At 43.3% G+C, this 19,742-nt stretch overlaps 1 protein-coding gene across 1 annotated transcript in view; it reads left to right on the top strand.

Moving 5' to 3' along the window:
* The window catches only part of DVL2 (dishevelled segment polarity protein 2), a 1,986,500-nt gene that overhangs the window by 835,022 nt on the left and 1,131,736 nt on the right, over positions 1-19,742 (top strand). The window contains exons 3-4 of the mRNA XM_044076705.1: positions 8,470-8,624; positions 13,683-13,789. Of these exons, the coding sequence (XP_043932640.1) occupies positions 8,470-8,624; positions 13,683-13,789 (262 nt within the window). The remainder of the gene's footprint in view (positions 1-8,469; positions 8,625-13,682; positions 13,790-19,742) is intronic.

The following is a 19,742-nucleotide window of genomic DNA, read 5'->3' as shown; positions in this document are numbered from 1 at the left end:
GTTTTGGTTGAAGCAAAGCCCTTCGAACAGGGCTGGGGGGGTTTGGGGAATTTAAACAGTGATGAATTATATGGTCTATGGCAGAGTATGTTTCAGAAGCCTCCTTAACCACTAAGAGACTATGAGGCAATGGCAGACCTAAAAGTGGTAAGATTAGCTCAGAACTTGTCAAAGTGGAAGCTATTCTAGCATGGCTTACCCCTGTTACAAAAAGCAGGTGAGGGCATTCTTGGGGGACAGCAAGGCATTATAGAAAGTTCATTCCCAATTATAGTACAGTAGCTGCTCCTGTCACAGACCTGACAGGTAGTGTGGACCCCAGCCTGTGAACAGGCATTCCAAAAGCTTAAAGGGGCTTTGGGAGGGCATCCTGTGTTAGCTGGTCCATATTACAGCAAAGAATTTGTTATGCAGGTGGATGCTTCAAACCATGTGGTGGGGGTTGTACTCAGCCAAGTTACCTCTGAAGAAGACTAGCACCCAGTTGTTTATCTCGGCTCTAGACTCCAATCCAGGGAGGAATGTTATGCTGCTGTGGAAGAAGGATGTCTAGCCATAGTATGGGCACTGCAGAAACTTCAGCCTTTATCTATATGGAAGAAAATTCACTTTGGTTATAGACCACAATCCCTTAACATAGCTATATAGTCTACCAACATAATGCCAGGTTACTAAGGTTGGACCCTAGCGTTGCAGGCATATGACATGACAGTACAGCACCATAGTGGGATCAATAATGCCAACGCAGAATGACTCTCAAGACAGGTTGTAGTTTAAATGTGTTCCCAGGCAGGCCCATTTCTCTAAAGCAACGTTTTTCCAGGGTCACTTGAGAAACTTGCTTGTGTCTTCAAAGGGGGAGGAGATGTGATGACGTGGGGTGTTGCCGTCTTTGCCGGGCAGAGTGGGGCACTGCATGTGTGGCATGTGCCAGCATGGTTGCCTGGAGTTTGTGGAGAGTTTTTTTGTCTTTTGGCTGTCGCACTGATTTGTGCAGAGGCTTGTGTAAAAAATGTGTAAACAGTGTCGTTATAACTGTGTATGTTTAAACAAAGAATTGTTCTATAGCTTTCAGATACTGCAACAGATCTTGGCAAAGCTCTGAGTATGTATTGTACCAGAGTCAGGTGATCAAAAGTGATGTCATTCCATAACCAGCAGTGAGAGGTTGGAACTCTCACAGCTGTGTGTTTTGTTTTCTTTGGAACCTGTTATAAAGATCTATGATGGTTAGTTGAGTTCAGTTCAGTTTGAAGCTCATCATCTTGCCTTATGGAAGTAAGCGTCTCAGCATCTTATCTTGCCTTGCTGCATTAAGTTAATTAGGGAACAGTTATTCTTCAGACAGTCAGGAAATACTGTGAGATTAGTTAAGTATTCTTCTGCATCTGTGTGATTCTGTCCAACTGTGTTTTTATTTCTCTTGTGATTGAAACTCTGGTATTTATGTGCATATTATACTGGACTGAAAATTAGTACTATATTCGTGTTTTTGTTTTTAGTCATGCAAGACAATTTATGGTCTTTCATAACCCAGTCATTAGAACTGCAACATTTAGAGGATGGTTATCTTTTTACTCGACTTCCCAAAGGCTACTTGTGGGTTCTAAGTTCTGACTGGTTTCTGTTTTGCCTTACTTGAGCTTCTTCTTCAAAGAGGCTCCAGCAGGAAGGAGCTGCATTGATGGAACCTCTTTTTGAGATTGATGTGTGACTTCTGATGCACAGATGCGACTAGATATTCCTGGAAATGTGTTTCAGGAACATGACCTATTGTCTGGATGTTTTTTTTTTATTATACCTGTTGAGTGTGACACCCTTGAACATATGTAGTATTACAGTAAGCACCTTATCCAAACATCCTTTACAGTACTGTATTTTGGAAGGCTGTTTGGTCTTTTGTTGGAATTATATGGCTAGTGATTTATGGGCAGGGGTTCATTTGCTTTGTATGCTTATTGTAGCATAAACTTGAGTGTCTACAGGACCAGTGGGAGATGATTCAGTGCCTTCTGTGATGCTTCTATTAATATAGACGGCAGAAGCACAATGATAGTTTCCCATGTTGCTTCTGTGATTGTTGTAACCTGTGAGAAATTGTGTAGGGTAGTCATCCATGAGAACATTTTCATGCGTGACCCATAAAACCTTTTCTGACAGCTTCATAAAAGCATGTCATACAAACGTAGAAATTGATGCCTTGCTGATACTACTTTCTTCTACTCCCAGTGTACCATACTGTGTATACTTTGTAAATCTGTTCACTTCATTAACTTCCAAGTGTTAGTTAAACTTGAAGATACTATTCCATTTTAGCGGTTTCGTACTAGCTTTAATGGAAAACTTGAGTAGGAATTTGAGCATTTGTGTTTTTGCCAGTATAATGTGTTGGTTAATGCAATGAGCTGTGAACAGTGCATGCTCTACAGACTTTTGTTTCACGTGAATGATGTTCATCGTGTTACCCTGCTTCAGTCATCACACTTGGGTTATCCTGCCATCAGGCGGTCCCGCGGTCGGCCTGAATTCCAAAGTCTTGGTCCGGCGTCTGTTGCTGTCGCTTCTTCCCTGACGTCAGTGCACCAGGGGTATATAAGAGGCATCTGACGCTATATTCTTCAGTCTTTCTTGCTGTGCGGTGCCCGAAGCAGAAGCAGTTCGCAAGTGCCGGTCGGCCGACACCTGAGATTTTCGATTCGAATTTCAGTCCGAAGTCTTCAATAAAGCTAAGTACCCCATTGGGGAACCTTTTCTTGCCTCAGTCCGATGTCAGAAAAAGTTAACAATTGCATTTCTTGTGGGAAGCAAATACCTCATAAGGACTTCCATTCCTATTGTATTCCTTGCCTAGGCCCAGGCCACGACGTCACAGGTTGTCGGTTTTGTGCTAGGTTTAATAAACGAACTATCAAACACCGTTTTGACTTCGCACGACATTACTTTGGTAGAAAATTTAATTATATCATGCCGTCGGAGCAGCCGACGACTGGCATGCATAAAAAATGCAAGGATAAGGACAGGCAGCCTAGGAACAAGCCAGACTCCGAGGCCTCTGCTGGGCCTGTCGCCGGTTCTCCAGTTTTCAGTGAGGTGTCTACGCAGCCCCTGACGACTGCTGAACTGGTACCCCAGACAGCTGCGGATTCTCAAGCAGAGTCTACTAGGCCGACGCAGCCATCTTCATTAGGCCCTTCCGACGCCAGAGCAGAAGTAGACCCCGGTGCAGTGGAAACACCTTCGGTTGCAGAAGGTGTCTTCAGACCGACTACATTCACCATTAAATCTTATTCTAAGCTTAAAACTCCTTTAAAACCAAAGAAGACTGTACATCAGTCTACAGTTCAAGGCCCCATGCCTACGAAACAGATGCTTAAGATGGCTGAAGATTTGATTACCCTAATCAGGGGTTCCCATCCCCCTCCTGATAAAAGACCAAGACAAGAGGAGGATTATGCTTCCTCTGACCAGGTTTCAATTTCCTCAGATTCTTCTGAGGAACAGGATTACACTTTTCCACCTTATGAAGACTCTGATGCTGAAGACTCTATTCCCTCAGCATCTCCCCCTGAAGACTACTCCTTTGGGGAAACTTTACATACCATGAGGGAACATTTCCACTGGGAAGGCCAGGACTACTCTGATTCTAAGAAAAGGCTCTGTGAGTTCCTTTTACTACCCCAGCACAGACCTCTTGCTATCCCTCCAGTTTTAGATATTGTGGATGATGTTTACTTGGAGTCTAGTCTAAATCCAGACTCTCTACCTCCTGCTCCAGCCAAACCAGACAGATACTACAAAGTACCTGACTCTCACAAATTCCTTTATAAAAGCCCTGTGGCTGACCCAGAAACAATTTCCCAGGGTCCTAAGGGAGCTAAAGCTTCTATGGCTAAAAATCCTGTGCCCTCTGAAAGGGATTCCAGTGCCCTAGATAGATGGGGAAAGAAAATATACACCTCGGCAACTTTGGCTATGAGAGCATTAAATTGTCAGTTTCACATGCTGAAATATCAGCAATTCCTAATGTCTCAATTAAAACAAAAAATGAGTACACATACTGAACAGTCTGACTTCAAGGAAATGCAGGATCTGTTGCATGCAGCTGAACAGGTGGGCAAACATTCTTTACACTACGGATTTGATTCATTGGAAGCTTCCTGTAGAGCAGCTGGTTACTGGCTCTGTCATACGTAGACATGCTTGGTTAAAAGAACAAACCCTTCCTGATCATGTTAAAGCAAAATTATTGGATGCACCTTTACAGCAGGATGTATTATTTGGTGTCAAAGCAGAAGAGGTTTTAAAGAAAATGGAGGATAAGGCAAAGTCTATGCAGATGGTCAAGGATTTTTTGCAGGTACAACCCCCTCGTTTCAGCAGAAATTGGCCAACAAAAAACTGGTCCTTTCCAGCTTCTGACAGATCACAGAGGGCAAATACAGACGCCTAAGGGGCAGAGGTCAGTCACAAGGCCCTTACAAACCTCGCCAATGGAGTACTGCTACCCAGAAAGGAGGAGAAGACAGGCCCCAAGCTAACAGAAGACAAACACAATGACTCAATCCTCAAACTACCAAGCAAATCTCTCCTGGCAGCTCCCTTGGGAGGAAAATTAGCATTTTTTGCAGACAACTGGCACATCATCACAAAAGACAAATGGGTCCTAAACATCGTCTCTCAAGGATACAGATTCCACTTTCATACCTTACCAAGGATAAAAGGAATGCCAAATCTGCCACCAAATCAATGGGCAGAGGCACAAAAACAAATTACAGCTCTCATAGACATGAGAGCCATTCAACAGGTACCGACACAGGAGCAAGAACAAGGATTTTACTCAAGACTTTTTCCAGTCCCAAGAAAGGATAAAGCATGGAGACCCATTCTGGATCTTTCAATTCTGAACACCTATCTACAAGTACCAAAATTCAAGATGCTAACACTACAGCAGCTTCTTCCCATGCTGGGCAAGAATGCTTGGCTAGTAACATTGGACCTCAAGGAGGCATACCTGCGTGTCCCTATCAGACAAAATTGCAGAAGATACCTCCACTTCATTGCAGGTTCAATGCATTATCAATTCTCTGCACTGCCCTTTGGCTTATCTACTGCACCCAGGGTCTTCACAAAATGCCTGGAACCAGTAATTGCATACTGCAGACAAAGAGGAATTCAGATATACCCATACCTGGACGACTGCCTTATTCAAGCAGAAAGCAAGGACATTCTTTTAAAGCATCTGGCATTTGTCAAACACCTTCTAAGTTGCCTAGGGTACACAGTAAACAAAAAGAAATCAAAACTAGTGCCCTCACAAAACATAATATTCCTGGGTGCCAGCTTGAATACAACGGCCCAGATGGCTTATCTCATGCCAGACAAACAACAACAGCTGACTCAATATTTCAAAATAATGGCAACAAAGACCGAACTCCCTGCAAGAAAAATTCTGCAGGCCTTGGGATTCATGGCATCTTGCATACTACTAATACCATTTGCAAAACTGCACATGAGGAAATTACAATGTTACCTGAAAAGCATATGGACTCAGCACAGCCACAGCTTGGAAACAGTGATACCACTCATTTCCTGCCTTCAACAGGAGTTTCTGTGGTGGGCACAGGCATGTCACCTTAACAAGGGTCAGCCTTTCACCTTACCCACAGCCAGCAAACTATGACAACAGATGCATCGGACTATGCCTAGGGAGCACACATGGCAGGACAGTGCATTCAGGGCAAATGGACTACAGATCAGAGGCATCTGCATATCAATCAAAAAGAAATGCTAGCAGTACAGAATGCCCTAACAGCTTTCAAGGACCTCTTACACCCAGGACAACTAATAAAAACGGACAATACCACAGTAATGTGGTACTTAAACAAGCAAGGGGGCACACATTGCTACCCTCTATGCAGGCAAGCAATGACCTTGAACACTGCACTGTCTTACCAGGTTCAATTGCAAGCACAATTCCTGCCAGGAAAGAAAAACACATTGGCAGACGACCTAAGCAGAAACATCATGGATCCACACGAGTGGAAACTAGATCCACAAGTATTTGCAATGATAGCTCAAAAATGGGGACGCCCAGACATAGATCCGTTTGCCAACCCCCAAAACTACCAACTTCAAAAATTTTGCACAAGGACATTCCATCCACAAGCTTGGAGAGTGGATGCCCTCTCATTCAGTTGGAAAACATTAACAGTGTATGCCTTTCCTCCACTGCCTCTTCTAGCAAAGGTACTGCTGAAAGTCAGATTAGAGAGGCCACAAGTGATACTCATTGCACCAGACTGGCCACGTCAGCATTGGTATCCAATTCTAAGGAACATGGCCCACGGCCCACCATGGATTTTACCACAGATTCCTCACCTGCTCACCCAGCGAGACAATCCGATTCTACACAGCCAGCTCAAGACTTTAAACCTGGTTACATGGCAAATTACCTAAACAACCAGCCAACACCTCTATCCAAAGCTGTTATGGATGTCATTCTGGAGGCCAGGAGGCCCAGCAGCAGGAAAACCTATTCAGACAAATGGAAAAGATTTTGCACCTGGAACCAGGCTAAAGGCCAAAATCCCCTTGATCCAAACATTCCTCAGATTCTACAATATTTAACTGAGATGTTGCACAAAGGACTTTCCTTTTCATCTATTAAGATCCACGCCTCGGCAATTTCAGCTCATAACAACACAGATCCTCCTTTATTCTCACATCCACTCTTAAGGCAGTACCTCAGAGGGGCTAAGAACATAAGACCACCAAGGAGAGCACCAACACCTACTTAGGATCTCAACTTTGTTCTGGAAAAGCTTACACTGCCGCCCTTTGAGCCAGCTTTTTCAGCCGATTTAAAATTTCTTACATGGAAAACTAGCCTGCTACTAGCAATAACCTCAGCTAGAAGAATCTCAGAGCTACAGGCACTAATGGCAGTGGAGCCTTTCCTCATTTTTCATTGAGAGAGTCTCTCTACGAACTAACCCTTCCTTTATGCCAAAGGTGGTATTCAGTGTGGCCCTTAACCAAACCATTCATTTGCCCACCTTTTTCCCAAATCCCCAGAACAAAGGAGAAAGACTCCTGCACTCTTTGGACATTCACAGGCAATTACGTTACTACTTCGATAAAACTAAGGCTTTCAGAAAAACTGACCAGCTCTTTGTAGCCTATGCTACAGGATCACAAGGAAAAGCTATCTCAAAACAGACCATTTCTAAATGGATAGGACATTGCATACGTTTCTGCTACACAAATCATGGGAAACCGATACCTGCTAACATTAGGTCCCACTCCACCAGGGCTACAGCTACATCAGCAGCCTTTCTCAGGGGAGTGCCAACCAAGGATATTCTGGAAGCTGTAACTTGGAGTTCAGTGCACACCTTCACCAAACACTATCACTTACCTCTATATTCTAAGACTAGAGCTGGTTTTGCCACTGCAGTTTTGCAGGGCCTACTAGCTTCTTCTAACCCTGTTTAACTCCACCTCCCATCCTTAGCTTTGGGATTCAACCCAAGTGTGATGACTGCAGCAGGGTAACACGATGAACATAGTACAGTTTTGTACCTACCATAAATGTAGATGTTAGAGTGTTAACCCTGCTGCAGTCCAGGTTACCCTCCCTCCATCCCCTCTGTACTAGCTGAACTTATCTATACCACTCTATCCTATACAACCTCTGTGGTGTATTTGCTTGTGCCTAAAAGTATTGTTTTATTTTTATCTAGCTGTATATATATATATATATATATATATATATATATATATATATATATATATATATATATATTGCCTACCTGCCTACCTGTTGGGGGCACCTGACATCTGGGGCAAGAAAAACTGAAGAAAATGGCATTGGATGCCTCTTATATACCCCTGGCGCACTGACGTCAGGGAAGAAGCGACAGCTACTGACGCCGGACCAAGACTTTGGAATTCAGGCCGACTGCGGGACCGCCTGACGGCAGGATAACCCAAGTGTGATGACTGCAGCAAGGTGAACACTCGAACATCTACATTTATGGTAGGTACAAAACTGTACTTTTTGAAATTCTGCACAACACATTTAACCAAATCCCAGTGCTCAGGTTACACATGAAAATAGTGTATGTACTATGTTTGTTCTCACAGGGTGGCTGTAAGAAAAAGGAAAATAAAATTTCATCACTTGATACCTCTGAAGTTGATTGTGAAATATAGATTACCTCCATCTTAGGACTGGTGGATGGATTTTGTGCAGGCCTTGATTGGGTTTTGTAACATTAAATGTGGTGTGTTGTGAGGTTAACTCAGGTTTTTTTTTTTTTTTTTGCAGGCGTTAGTCTACTATAAACTTGTAAATGTAAAGGGGAAATGTATTAACATGTATCATGTATGTGGATACAAGAAAGTCTTGAGCTGATTCCTCTGAGTGTTGGGTGATAACTGACCAGTTTCCCTATTTACTCATTGTAGTTGGTATCTTCAGAAACAAGCCAACCGGAGCCATTACCACTGCCTGTTGAGACCAGATCTGAACCTTCACCACCACCTCCTTTGCCACCTCCCCTACCTCCGCCACCCATTGAACGGACGGGTGGAATTGGGGACTCAAGACCTCCCTCTTTTCAGTAAGTAATCAAAACAGCTCCACTGTAGAAATAAATTTGTAGTTGCTGGTGTCAACAGCGGTTGCTACAGGTGGCCTGTACAACATAATCGTTCCAGTAGAAAGACCTTTGGCCATTACAGTGCATTTTTTTTTGTTTGAGGTTACTGTATTTGAGTATTGTATATATTCTTTATGTGCTTCACTGTTGCAGGTTATATGTGTGTGATTTTCTGCTACAGGCTAATTTTCAAAGCTGAGCATCCTTCTACTTTCATGTAGAGCAGATGTGATCTCTTGAATATCAACAAGTCTTAGTATAAAGTAGGCAATCACTCGTGCCTTCTTCAGTTCTTTTCTTGCTGCAGGCATGTGTGTCATGCATTTATCAATCTGGCATTGACTTAGGCCTGTTGACTAAGACTGAACAGGTATATATCCCATCGGAAAGTTTTCTTCACTTTATTATATTGTATTGATTACGTTTTTGGCATTTGGTTGGTGGACCAACAGTCATCTGTGTGGCATGTCTGCCCATGAGAAGTTAAATGTATGCTTATAGAAGGCAAACTCTATTTAGAGACTTCCATGACCAGTATTTGTACTGTTTAGGGTTGGACCATATGACATCCCTAATTGTCAGGGGAGTTAGTCACAAGACAATTTGGTATAAGAAACTGCCATTTCAGTTGTACCTAGATAGAGTACTGCAGGCTTAATGAAGTGTTCCGTCATTACAGCAGAGTTGCAGCAGCAAGGTAGCACAGAACTCCTTTCCAAAAAGAAGATGATCGTCTAAGAGGGGTAAGTGGACCCAAAATAAGAGCAGGAAGGCTTGCTGGTTTTCTCTGTCTGAGTCCAAGATAACTGCATACAGGAAGGTGCTTGTGCAGCTCCTGGCCCTGACATCTGCTAGTGCAGAAGCTTCTGTCAATGCTCCTGTGACAGCTGGCATGCTTGATAAGTGCACAACCTCCTGAGCAGACACTTCTGTGAAACAAACATTTTGCCTCAGTCATGCAGTTTAGAGCACACTTAAATAGGTGCATAAGGGAAGGGAGGATACTTATGGTGGGTAGTCAGAGGAGATCTGCTTTTCAAAGTCATTGTCAAGGGATGTCCCTCAAAGGCTTATAATCAGGTGGCTGTCCCCCAAGCACTGTACATCCTGGCCAAGGATGTTGGCTGTGTTGCACTTCGTGCTGCTTGGCAGGTCTGTCCCTTTTTCTCCAGTTCATGCTTCCTTTGATTGTGGCTGTCTCATGAGTTCTAAGAGTTTATCCTGAATCAGGAGCTAGACCTTGCCCCACCCTCTTATCTCAGGAGTCCCTTCCTTAAAGAGGAAAGGAAAAGAGTCCAAAGGGATTATAGTTCCTTGGATCCTGTGGGAGAGGAGGAACTGGATTATATATCCCAGCTGTCATCCTCTATTAATTATGGCATAGATGATGAGGACACAGTTGTCTTGTGGGTATGCCTTGGAGGACATATCATTTAGGCTGCTTTTTGTAGGATGAGAGAACACGTCATATTGCAGTCCAGGGAGTCTTTTGCTCCTCATTAGAGCTCTATGGACCTCCTCAGGCTTTAGCCTTCTAAGCCTGTGGCAGTATGTCCAGTCTGGGAAGCATTTGCTTCTTATAGTCCCCAGGACTATATGATAACTCTAGACCTCAACAGTGCATATCTTCACATCTCCATTCAGTGGTCACCAGTGCGCTGTGGTAAGGGGTCAACATTAGCAGTTTACTTTCTTGTCCTTTGGTTTGACTATTGCATACACATTTATTTTTTTACAGGATGTCAAGTTCCTGTAATTCCTCAGTGTAGGACCAGGGGCATTCACATGCCCTTTAATGGAATATTGCCTTTTTCAGACTTGGTCACAGGATGAGATACAGAGGAACCTGAGATTTACTTTCAAGTGCTTTCACATACTGGGACTTTTTTCCCTAAACACTCGCAAATCAACTGTGACCTCAGCCAGGTATGTTTTCTGTGGGGTTTTCTTGGATACAGATGTATCTAGAGCGTTTATGTTCTAGGAGAAGTTGCCTTCCTGGTGATCCTGGTGTTCGTGGCATCCACCTTTCTAATAGTGCCATTGGTGAGACTTCACATGAGAGAGCTACACTCTTGAGGTACATTTGTACAGTGCAATCTTTCTTATGAGTCTCTCATCCTGTTCCTTATCTGTGTCACAAAAGAGTTAGAATGGTGGATAATACAGGTAAGCAAGAACAAAGGGTTGTCTTTCAGACAGCTTTCCCCAAAAATCAGAACCCTCATCTTGGGTAACTCGGGCATATCCTGGGGGGTGCACACTCAGCATCTGAGAGTGCAGTGCTGCTGAAGCCTTACTGAGAGGGAAAGACACAGATACAAAGATAATGATTACTTTTCATTTTTCTGCCCATTGCCTTTAGGATCTTACAGAAGCTGGGGGTTCTCGTTGTTTTTGCATTCAGTACAGCTGTTATGTGGTACTTAAGTAAATAGAGGAACACATTCCTGCCCACTTTGCAGATTAGCTCTCCAAATGTAGTAGGAAGTTCCTGAGGTCGTGGTTTTCCTCAGGGCTTATCTGCTTCCATACATAGAATGGAAATCAAACCAGAAGTAGATAAAAATCAGGCAGCAACTGAATGTGCCAGAAAACAAAATAAAGAATATAAGGACCAGATGAGAAGGCAAGAAATGTGGAAAATGCATAACTATAGTTGCAAGTATAAAAAACTTCTGGAAGAACCTCATGTTGATCAGGAACGAATGCAGGAATGGTTAAAGAGAGGCAAAGTCAAACCAAGAGATGAAAGGTTAATATTGGCATCCCAAGATAGTGGGCTGCGTGCACTGGTTTACAAAGTCTGTGTGGGCGAAACAGACAAATGTAGGTTTTGTAAAACTGAATTGGAAACAGTCACACACTTCGTTGCTGGTTGTGACATACTGATGGCAGAAGGGCTGTATACTGAAGGGTGCAATAATGTGGCAAGACTGTTGCACTGGGGATTGTGCAAACGTTATGGTAAACATGAGCCACAAAGCATCATAGAAAATGATAGTTTACATCACATCGCATCACCCATTACCAACAGTTCAAAAGATAGATGCTAGAAAACCGGATATAGTGGTCCATGAAAAGAAGACAAAAGTAGCATTGATCATTGAAATTGCCACACCCAGTGACTACAGTGTCTTGCATACAGAGAGCAAGAGACAAAGTCACAAAATATCAAGATCTGCAGGCAGAAACTCAAGCAATGTGGAAGAAAGATATGCAGACAGTTTCAATAGTAGTAGGAGCAACATGTCTTATAGAAAATAATCTACAATTGTATTTAGATATTTTGCCAGTACATGTAACCCTGTACGAATTGCAGAAGGAGTCATTACTTGGCACATTGTGGGTGCTGTGAAGAGCACTTTTGGCTGACATTAAAGATTGAAACAACACTAATTTCATGAACTTGAATCATACTTTGACTTGGGAATGGGGTCCATTCTTGTCATGGTATTAGAAACCCAAAAGATTTGGAGAAATTTAAAAATGGGAGAACTCCCTAGCAGAAAGGTTGAGAAAGGACCAGAACAGATCCCTATGAGTTGATATTAGTCAGGGATGCTTTCCTAGGTCAACTAGCCAAGTGGGGAAGAACCAGAAATAGACCTGATTGCTTCTTTAAGGAACAGACAGCTTAAGCTAGTTCAGCATCAAAGCCCCACACACACGAGCTTGGATAGTGGATACCTTTTTCCTTAATTTAATAAATAGAGAAAACTCATCAAACAAAGGATAAAAGTCCACCTTGGTTCAAACAAGTCACAAATGTAAGCAGCAAAAAATCAACAAGGAACAAGACAGCTAAAACCATGAATTTAATTGTAAAACATAAAATATAAGTGCTTTCGGATAATTCCTTCATCAGAACAATGATCAAAGTATAGTTAAGTAACACTTGACCAATCACAGACTCGTAACTGCACCACACCTCTTTACTCATTGTCAGAGCTCTTGCTTGTAGCAATTAACCATTTCAGTGCCTGAGCTTACGTTCTCTCAGAATGGGTTTTAAGGGAAGATATCCATTCAGACCCGGGGGTTTATCAGCTTTGCAGAAATTAAAAAAGGGAGAGCTCCCTAGCAGAAAGGTTGAGAAGGAACAAAGCAGATCTCCATGAGTTGATATTAGTCAGGGATGCTTTCCTAGGTCGACAAGGCAAGTGGGGGGGACCAGAAATAGACTTGATTGCTTCTTTAAGGAGCAGACAGCAAAGCTAGTTCTGCATTAAAGCTCCACACACAGGCTTGGACAGTGGATATCTTTTTCCTTAATTGAGCAAGTCTGTTTTTGTTTTTCCTTCTATAGGGGTTGGGTGTTGGCATAATGGTTAAAGTATTTACATCACAGATACAAAGTACAGGGTTTGATTCTCACCTTGAGATGCTTGGCTAGGCTTAAAATACCCCCTGGGGTCAATAGCCAAGCAGTTACCTATGAACTATGAACCTATAATTATACTCTGTATTTTTTTTTTATTTGCACGTTGTAAATACTGTTACTTCTGTCTTGCACTTAAGTAGATTCTTCTACTTTACTGATGCTGTAGGCTTATGATAATCATCATATTGATATCTGCTGCAGTAGCCTTAGCTATGTGGCTTATATCTTGCCAAGGATGTAACAGCTAGCTAGCTTTCAAAGCTAAAGGGCACCTTCCACGCACCGAGTCAGTACTAGTTATAGGAACTTTTCTGAACAATTTACAGGTATAATGACTGTATTATGTATGTGTGCCAAAAGGTATGAAAACTTAGAAATCACTGGTCCCGTACTAATTCTTAATGTAATCTTTTTTTTATGAGTGCTGCCCACTAATTCATGTTTTCTCATTGACTGGCCAGTATTTCATATGAGCTACTGCTGTGCAACCCAGATTTTGAGTATGTTTTTTCCATGTATACCTGCATATTTGTATGTGTACACAGTTATACTAATGTTACTTAATTGTTGCTCATCAAACATTAAAGTGATATTGCAGCAAGCAGTATTAAAAGCGGTTTGTTTTTTCGTTACAGCCCCAATATCTCTGGGAGTCGAGAGAATCTGGACAATGAAACCGAGACTGATTCTGTTATTTCTTCCAGAAGAGAGAGACCACGCCGACGTGAGACCATGGAGCACAGTAGGTGCATTTTGCCCCCCCTTTTTTTTGCAGCACTGTGTCTTGTTTGTGTTTGATTTTTTTTTTTTTTTTTTTTTTTTTTTTTTGTTGAGGGCATCTTAATATTGAGATTAACAGTGAATTGGAAAGTCCTCAGATGTCGCATTTGTCATTTTCCCTGATGTTTGTCTGATAATGGCATTGCTTATATTTAAACAATTTGCATGGGGTGGGGTGGAAACAGTGCAGCCCCACTGCAAAAATTCCTGTTTTTACAGTGCATCAGGCTTTTGTTTTGCATACCCTTCATATGCATTGATCTTTTGAATTTATATATTTTTTCCAAATCAATATCTTGACAGCTTGAGTTTATCTATAAAAGTGGCAATCCCAGATTGTTTTTTTTTTGTGGAATGTTGCTGTGACAGCAGAATGGAATTTTATTCAGAGTGACGGCATGAAAAAGATTGGGCTGTTGCTGGAGTTACATTCTTGTAGGTGACTGCACTGTTATCGAAGTAAGGGTTTGGGAAATATTTGATCTGTTTGAAAGTTAGACAAAGCTGGTGCTGTCACTTTGTCTTATTTGTAAAAATGTCAGTGACGGAATCTTTCAGGATGATGTGATAGCCTTTCTATGTAATATTGTTAGTACACAGTAGCAAGAGCATCTATTGTTTAATATTCTGGCTGTCAGTTTTCATTCTGTCCTCAACTGTTTCACAGCCTGCTTAGTCCTTCAGGCTCTAGGACCAATGTCAGTGGAAATAACCTTAGTAGCTCTAGCCAGATTCTACATTGGGAATTCTTCAGTGGATGTTAGCAACACATTGGTCTATTCTATACCAGTGCACAGCAGCACAAATAAGAATCACTAAGACATGCAAAAGAGATTTCAGGTGGTGGATTCAATCAGATCAGGTTCTACAAGGCCGTCCATTCTTTCTCCTTCAGCCCCAGGCCATAGTGACCATAGACGCTTCCCAGTTGGGGTGAGGGGTACTTTTTGGGGAAAACAGTCCAAGGAACTTGGTCCCCCAAAGAGGCCAACTTGCATATAAATGTCTTAGATACGAGAGCAGTGCTCTTAGCATTGTAGGCCTTCCAGAATGCTCTCCCTTCAGGGACAATTGCTATTCAAACAGTCAATGCGTCAGTAGTTTGGTACATCAACAAACAAGAAGGGACCAAATCATACCCTTTGTGTCGAGAAGCATTCAGACTGTGGCAATGGGAGATCTCATGCAACTGCTTTCTCATAGCAACACACATTCTGGGAAAGTCTAGTGTGATAGCAGACAACTTGAGCAAGTACATTCTTTTACCTCATGAGTGGTCTCTCAACAAGAAAGTGACTCAAATGATCTTTCATCAGTAAAGCCAGCCTTGCTACATTCTTTTTGCTTCTCCCCTAAACAACAAATACACCAGCTACTTTGCCCTAATCCCCCCACAGGGGGAATAACCGAGAGATTGTCTTCATGATTGGCTTACTGCTCTGCTTTATGCCTACTTGCCAGTTCCATTAATTCTGCAATTTTCTGCAGAAAGCTGCCAAGTTGAAGAGCAAATTCATCCTCATTGCTCCTTACTGGCCTTGACAGGTTTGGTTCCCCTTCCTGTGGCCTCATCTAATTCACCAACCATGGATTCTGGATCCGATTCCAGACCTCCTGTATCAGCCAAGCATGATTTACCCAGACATCTGAAACCTCAAGCTTACGGCCTGGGTTCTCCAATTCCATTAACAGCCAGATAATCAGTGCTCTCTTCCCCTGTCTGCCATATCATTTTGTCTTCCCATAAACCCTCAACACGAAAACTCTATTCAGGTAAATGGAAAAGATTTGTTTACTGGACACAACAAAGTTATATTGATCCTTTCTCAGTTCCAATACTTAACATACTTGAATTTTTAGCTTTTCTCTTTAAAGAAAGGGGCTCTGCCATTAAGGTTCAATTAGAAGCAATGTCTAATTTTCATATTGAATATGAAGTTTTTTCAGTAGCCTCTGCTCAGCTATGTAAAGCATTCTTATTGAGTCACTCTTCTGAAACCACCATGTAAAAAACCTACTCCATCATGGGATCTCAACTTGGTACTGCAAGCACGAATACATTCCCCTTTGAACCAGCAGCCAAATGTGTTTCTTACTTGGAAAGCTGTTGTCCATTACCTCAGCTAGAAGAATTTCAGAAATTCAAGCTTTGTCTTTAAAACCTCCCTACTTTGACCTTTCATAAGGATAGGGTTACACTATGAACCAATGCTTCTTTCCTTCCCAAGTTGGAGTCAGAATCCAATCAATCCATTAATTTGCCAGGATTCTTTCCTAAATTTGCAAACAAAGATGAATACATGTTGCATTTATTGGACGTTCACAGACAATTACGTATTTAGTTGCGTAGGACAAAATAAATCAGAAAAACAGACCAATTGTTACCTTTGCAGATTTGAAATTGGGTAAACAAGTTGCAAAAGTAACTTTAGCCAGATGGCTAACCAATTGTTTTTCTTTTATCTGTAACAAATTTGGTCTTACCTTAGCTAAACCTATACCTAGATCCATCGCTGCTTCTTCAGTATTTCTGTTCCGATTTTCCATGGGCAGCATTTGTGCAGCAGGAACTTGGGCGAGTCCTTATACCTCTGTTACTCATTACGAATTAGATCTGGCCTTCATGGGGTAGAGCATTGTTTGGTTCAGCTGTACTCAAGAATATCCTTTCTTAGTCCACCTCGAATTTTAGGTAGCTGGGGACTTTGTCCCAATAGTTGAGGAGAGAATGAAAATAGACATCAGATAAAGAAGGTATGTAATCTCCACAACATTCCATCTATGTTCATTTTCATTACTTCTTGCCCATGAACCCCCATCCATTATGTCTACAAACTTCTAGATGAATGTGATATTATAAGGACGATGCTGTCCTTTTGAGCGTCTGATCTAGTTCTCCTCTACAGGACACTCACAATGTTATTTATCCTTTTATTTGTGCATGTTAATAGATGCTACTACTGGTAAAATCAGAAAACGAGGTATAAGATATGTTAGTGGTTGGTGCATTGTGGGTAAGGGAGAAGCTAGAGAGATTTTTAGTTACCACGAGCTTTAGTAATGTTTGAGTCTGATCCCAACCCAACAGTTGAGGAAGAATGAAAATGGACAATGCAGATGGAACGTTATGGTGAGTACACAACTTTTTATGTATTGTCTAACATGAAGGCATCCCCAAATTTGTTTGATCTAATTAACTGGTTAAAGGGCTGGCATACATATGTGTGGGCAGAATCGGAGGGTTGCACAGTTTGAGAATGCTGTGGATAAATAACATTCATGAATCCTGATCTTGTCAAGTGCTTGTTGCTGGGGGGAAGAAACCTTTTCTACAAAGAGTGTGCAGAACTGTTACTGAGTATATTGTATGGAGATTGAGGAGCATTTGAGCAAATATCTAATCTGAAGTAGTTTACTTCATTTGCTCTTCAACCTGTGGGTATTCAGATCCAGATCGTGTCCGAGACGGTAGCTTCACCAGCATCTGATCCGAGCTCCAAGCTCCTCCCCTTACCCATAATACCCCTCCATCTCCTTTCTTCTCTCAGATCTCGTTTGCCGTGGCTTAGCCTAGCATCGTGGTCTCGGGTGCTCCAGGCGTGGTGATTTTCAATAGTGATATTTTTGGTAAGTGTGTGTTATTTCTTGTAATGTTAGGTCATATTTTCCTTTTCTTTACCTTTACCTCCCCTACCTCGTTGTCGCATTAAAAAAAAAAAAAAAAAAAAAAGCTTAGTGTGGTAGTCTCCCCCATCCTTCCCCACCTCGTTAGTCTGTGAGTATGTGGTTGGGTCGGTAAAGACTGTTTGTGCCGTCTTCCTTGGCATGGCTGAGCAAACTAAGCCTGTTTTTTTAGGAAGTGCACAGAGTGTGGCGACATGCTGTCCTCAGCTGATGGCCACGCTTTGTGTGCTTGGGAGTCCCTCACCTTTCTACTGCCTCCTCGATTTGCATGGGCTTTAATCCAAGGGCCTTGAAAGACTTCAAGGCCAAATTAGTTATGAAGGGACTGCTTTCTGCTTCGAGGGCGGCTGTCCCCGCAACTTCTCCAGCTGTGACTCAAGTAGCCGCTGCCCCAATGACTACTTCACTCATGGCTGTGACTGCCTCTACTTTTTCTTCATCCTCCCCCCAGGCCGGGACTCATCTTCCTGACAAGAGGTCTGTAGAAGGGGAACAAACTAAAAAGGACAGGGACGACAAGGCGATGGAGATCCCTGGACAGATCTAGTATCTCGGGTCCTCCTCAGTAACTACAGGCTATTTCTAGGCCTAGCACTCCTTGGCTCTGGTCACCTAGGTTCTCGTCTGAGCTGGAGGAGCCTAGACCTTCTTCAAGGGCCTCTGTGCACCGACATTTCAGGTCAATGTCAGTGGCATCATCATCATGCTCCACCAAAAGTTTAAGCAAAGCGGAGATGGACAAAATGATGTGAAGATTCATTCGCATCCAGATGGGAGTCTTGCCAGCCCCCTCTTCCTCTGGAGCGGGGAGCTCACTTCCCTTTTTCACCCCTATAACTCTTCTCCAATCCGGACCCTGGTATCAGAGTTTTTGGATCCAAGAGGTCTCTGAGTCCGGGGGTCGGCACTGATGGTACCTTGTACCACAGCACTGGCCATTTCCTTGAGTGCATCTGATCCGACTAGTTCAGACCCAAGCAGCTCTTGGAGCCGTAGGCTGGGCATCGGATCTGAGGTGGGGTTTCCGTCTGCTCCGACAGTGTCGGGTCACGGTCCTCCCTTTGGCATCTCTGCGCCTGCTAGGCTCGGCCCCGATACTCCAGTAAGATCCGTGGAGGACTGCTTCCTTACTGGTGTCACAGGAGGCTCGCTCTCCTTTGGCATTCGATGTGGTGGAAAGGGTTCTCTTGAGTGGGCCAAGGCCCCTAACTAATCCCTCGGATTCTGCCCTGACTCCCTTGGCTCTGGGTGCAGCTTGGGCCATTTTGTCCACTCAGGGACTGCCCCTACTTGATGTGCCCCAGGTGGTTCCCTTTGCAAAACAACAGGCAGTTTGCGAGTCCACTCCTGAGAGTCCCACCGAAGAGGCTTCTCACAAACGGACGTGTAAAAGGAGGCACCTGGACTTCTCCCTAGAGTCCCTCACCGAGGACAATGATTTGGAGGAAGGGGAAGGCTCCCCCAGATCACCCCCTGATGATGTCTCCTTTGGAGACATCGTGGAACTCCTGCGACAACGGGGAGGGGGTCTGCTCCTAAGCCTACATCGGACAAGTTGGTGCTTCTGGAGGCCTTCGGCACGGGCCCGTCTACTTCCTGGGTGTGCCCTCCCCCGTGGATCCTTTGGTGGACCTTATCACCACCCGGGCATGGAAACAACGGGACACCTTGGAGCCAATTCTGAAATGTCCAGATAAGATCCTGAGTCCCTCTTCAGATAGGCCTAGTTGGAACAAGGGGTCCCCAGTAGACACTGTGCTGGTAGTAGCCACCACTAAGAAAGAAGTAGCAGAAGAAAGTTCTACGGTCCACCCCTCCCCCCACCCAACCAAGAATCCAGGGCGATGGATCGTCTAGGGAAGCAGGTGTATGCTTCAGCCACCTTTTCCATAAGGGCGCTAAATTATTTGGCACATGTCACCCGACTGCAACATGACCTTGTCAGGGAGCTAGCTGAGTCGTCCCTGGAGTACATGTTGCTGGAGGATAAGCGCATATTCTCCATGTGGATGGCCACTTTAAAAGCGGTATCTAACATATCCATGCACCTCCTTTCGTGTCCATGCACCTCCTTTCGTATGCCACCGAAGGAGCAGCAAGAGCGGCCGGATCTGGCGTTGCCATAAGGTGACATGCTTGGCTCAGGCTGTCAGTTCACTGAACCTTTTAAGGCGTCATTTGCAAATGCCTCTTATAATGGTTCTTCCTTGTTCGGGAAGACCGTTTTATTT

This window comes from Protopterus annectens, chromosome 7.part0 (genome assembly GCF_019279795.1).
Source record: "Protopterus annectens isolate FY-2018-M chromosome 7.part0, PAN1.0, whole genome shotgun sequence".
Taxonomy (NCBI): Eukaryota; Metazoa; Chordata; order Ceratodontiformes; family Protopteridae; genus Protopterus; species Protopterus annectens.
Note: the sequence above shows the minus strand (reverse complement) of the source record. Positions and strands in the feature narration are given on the sequence as shown.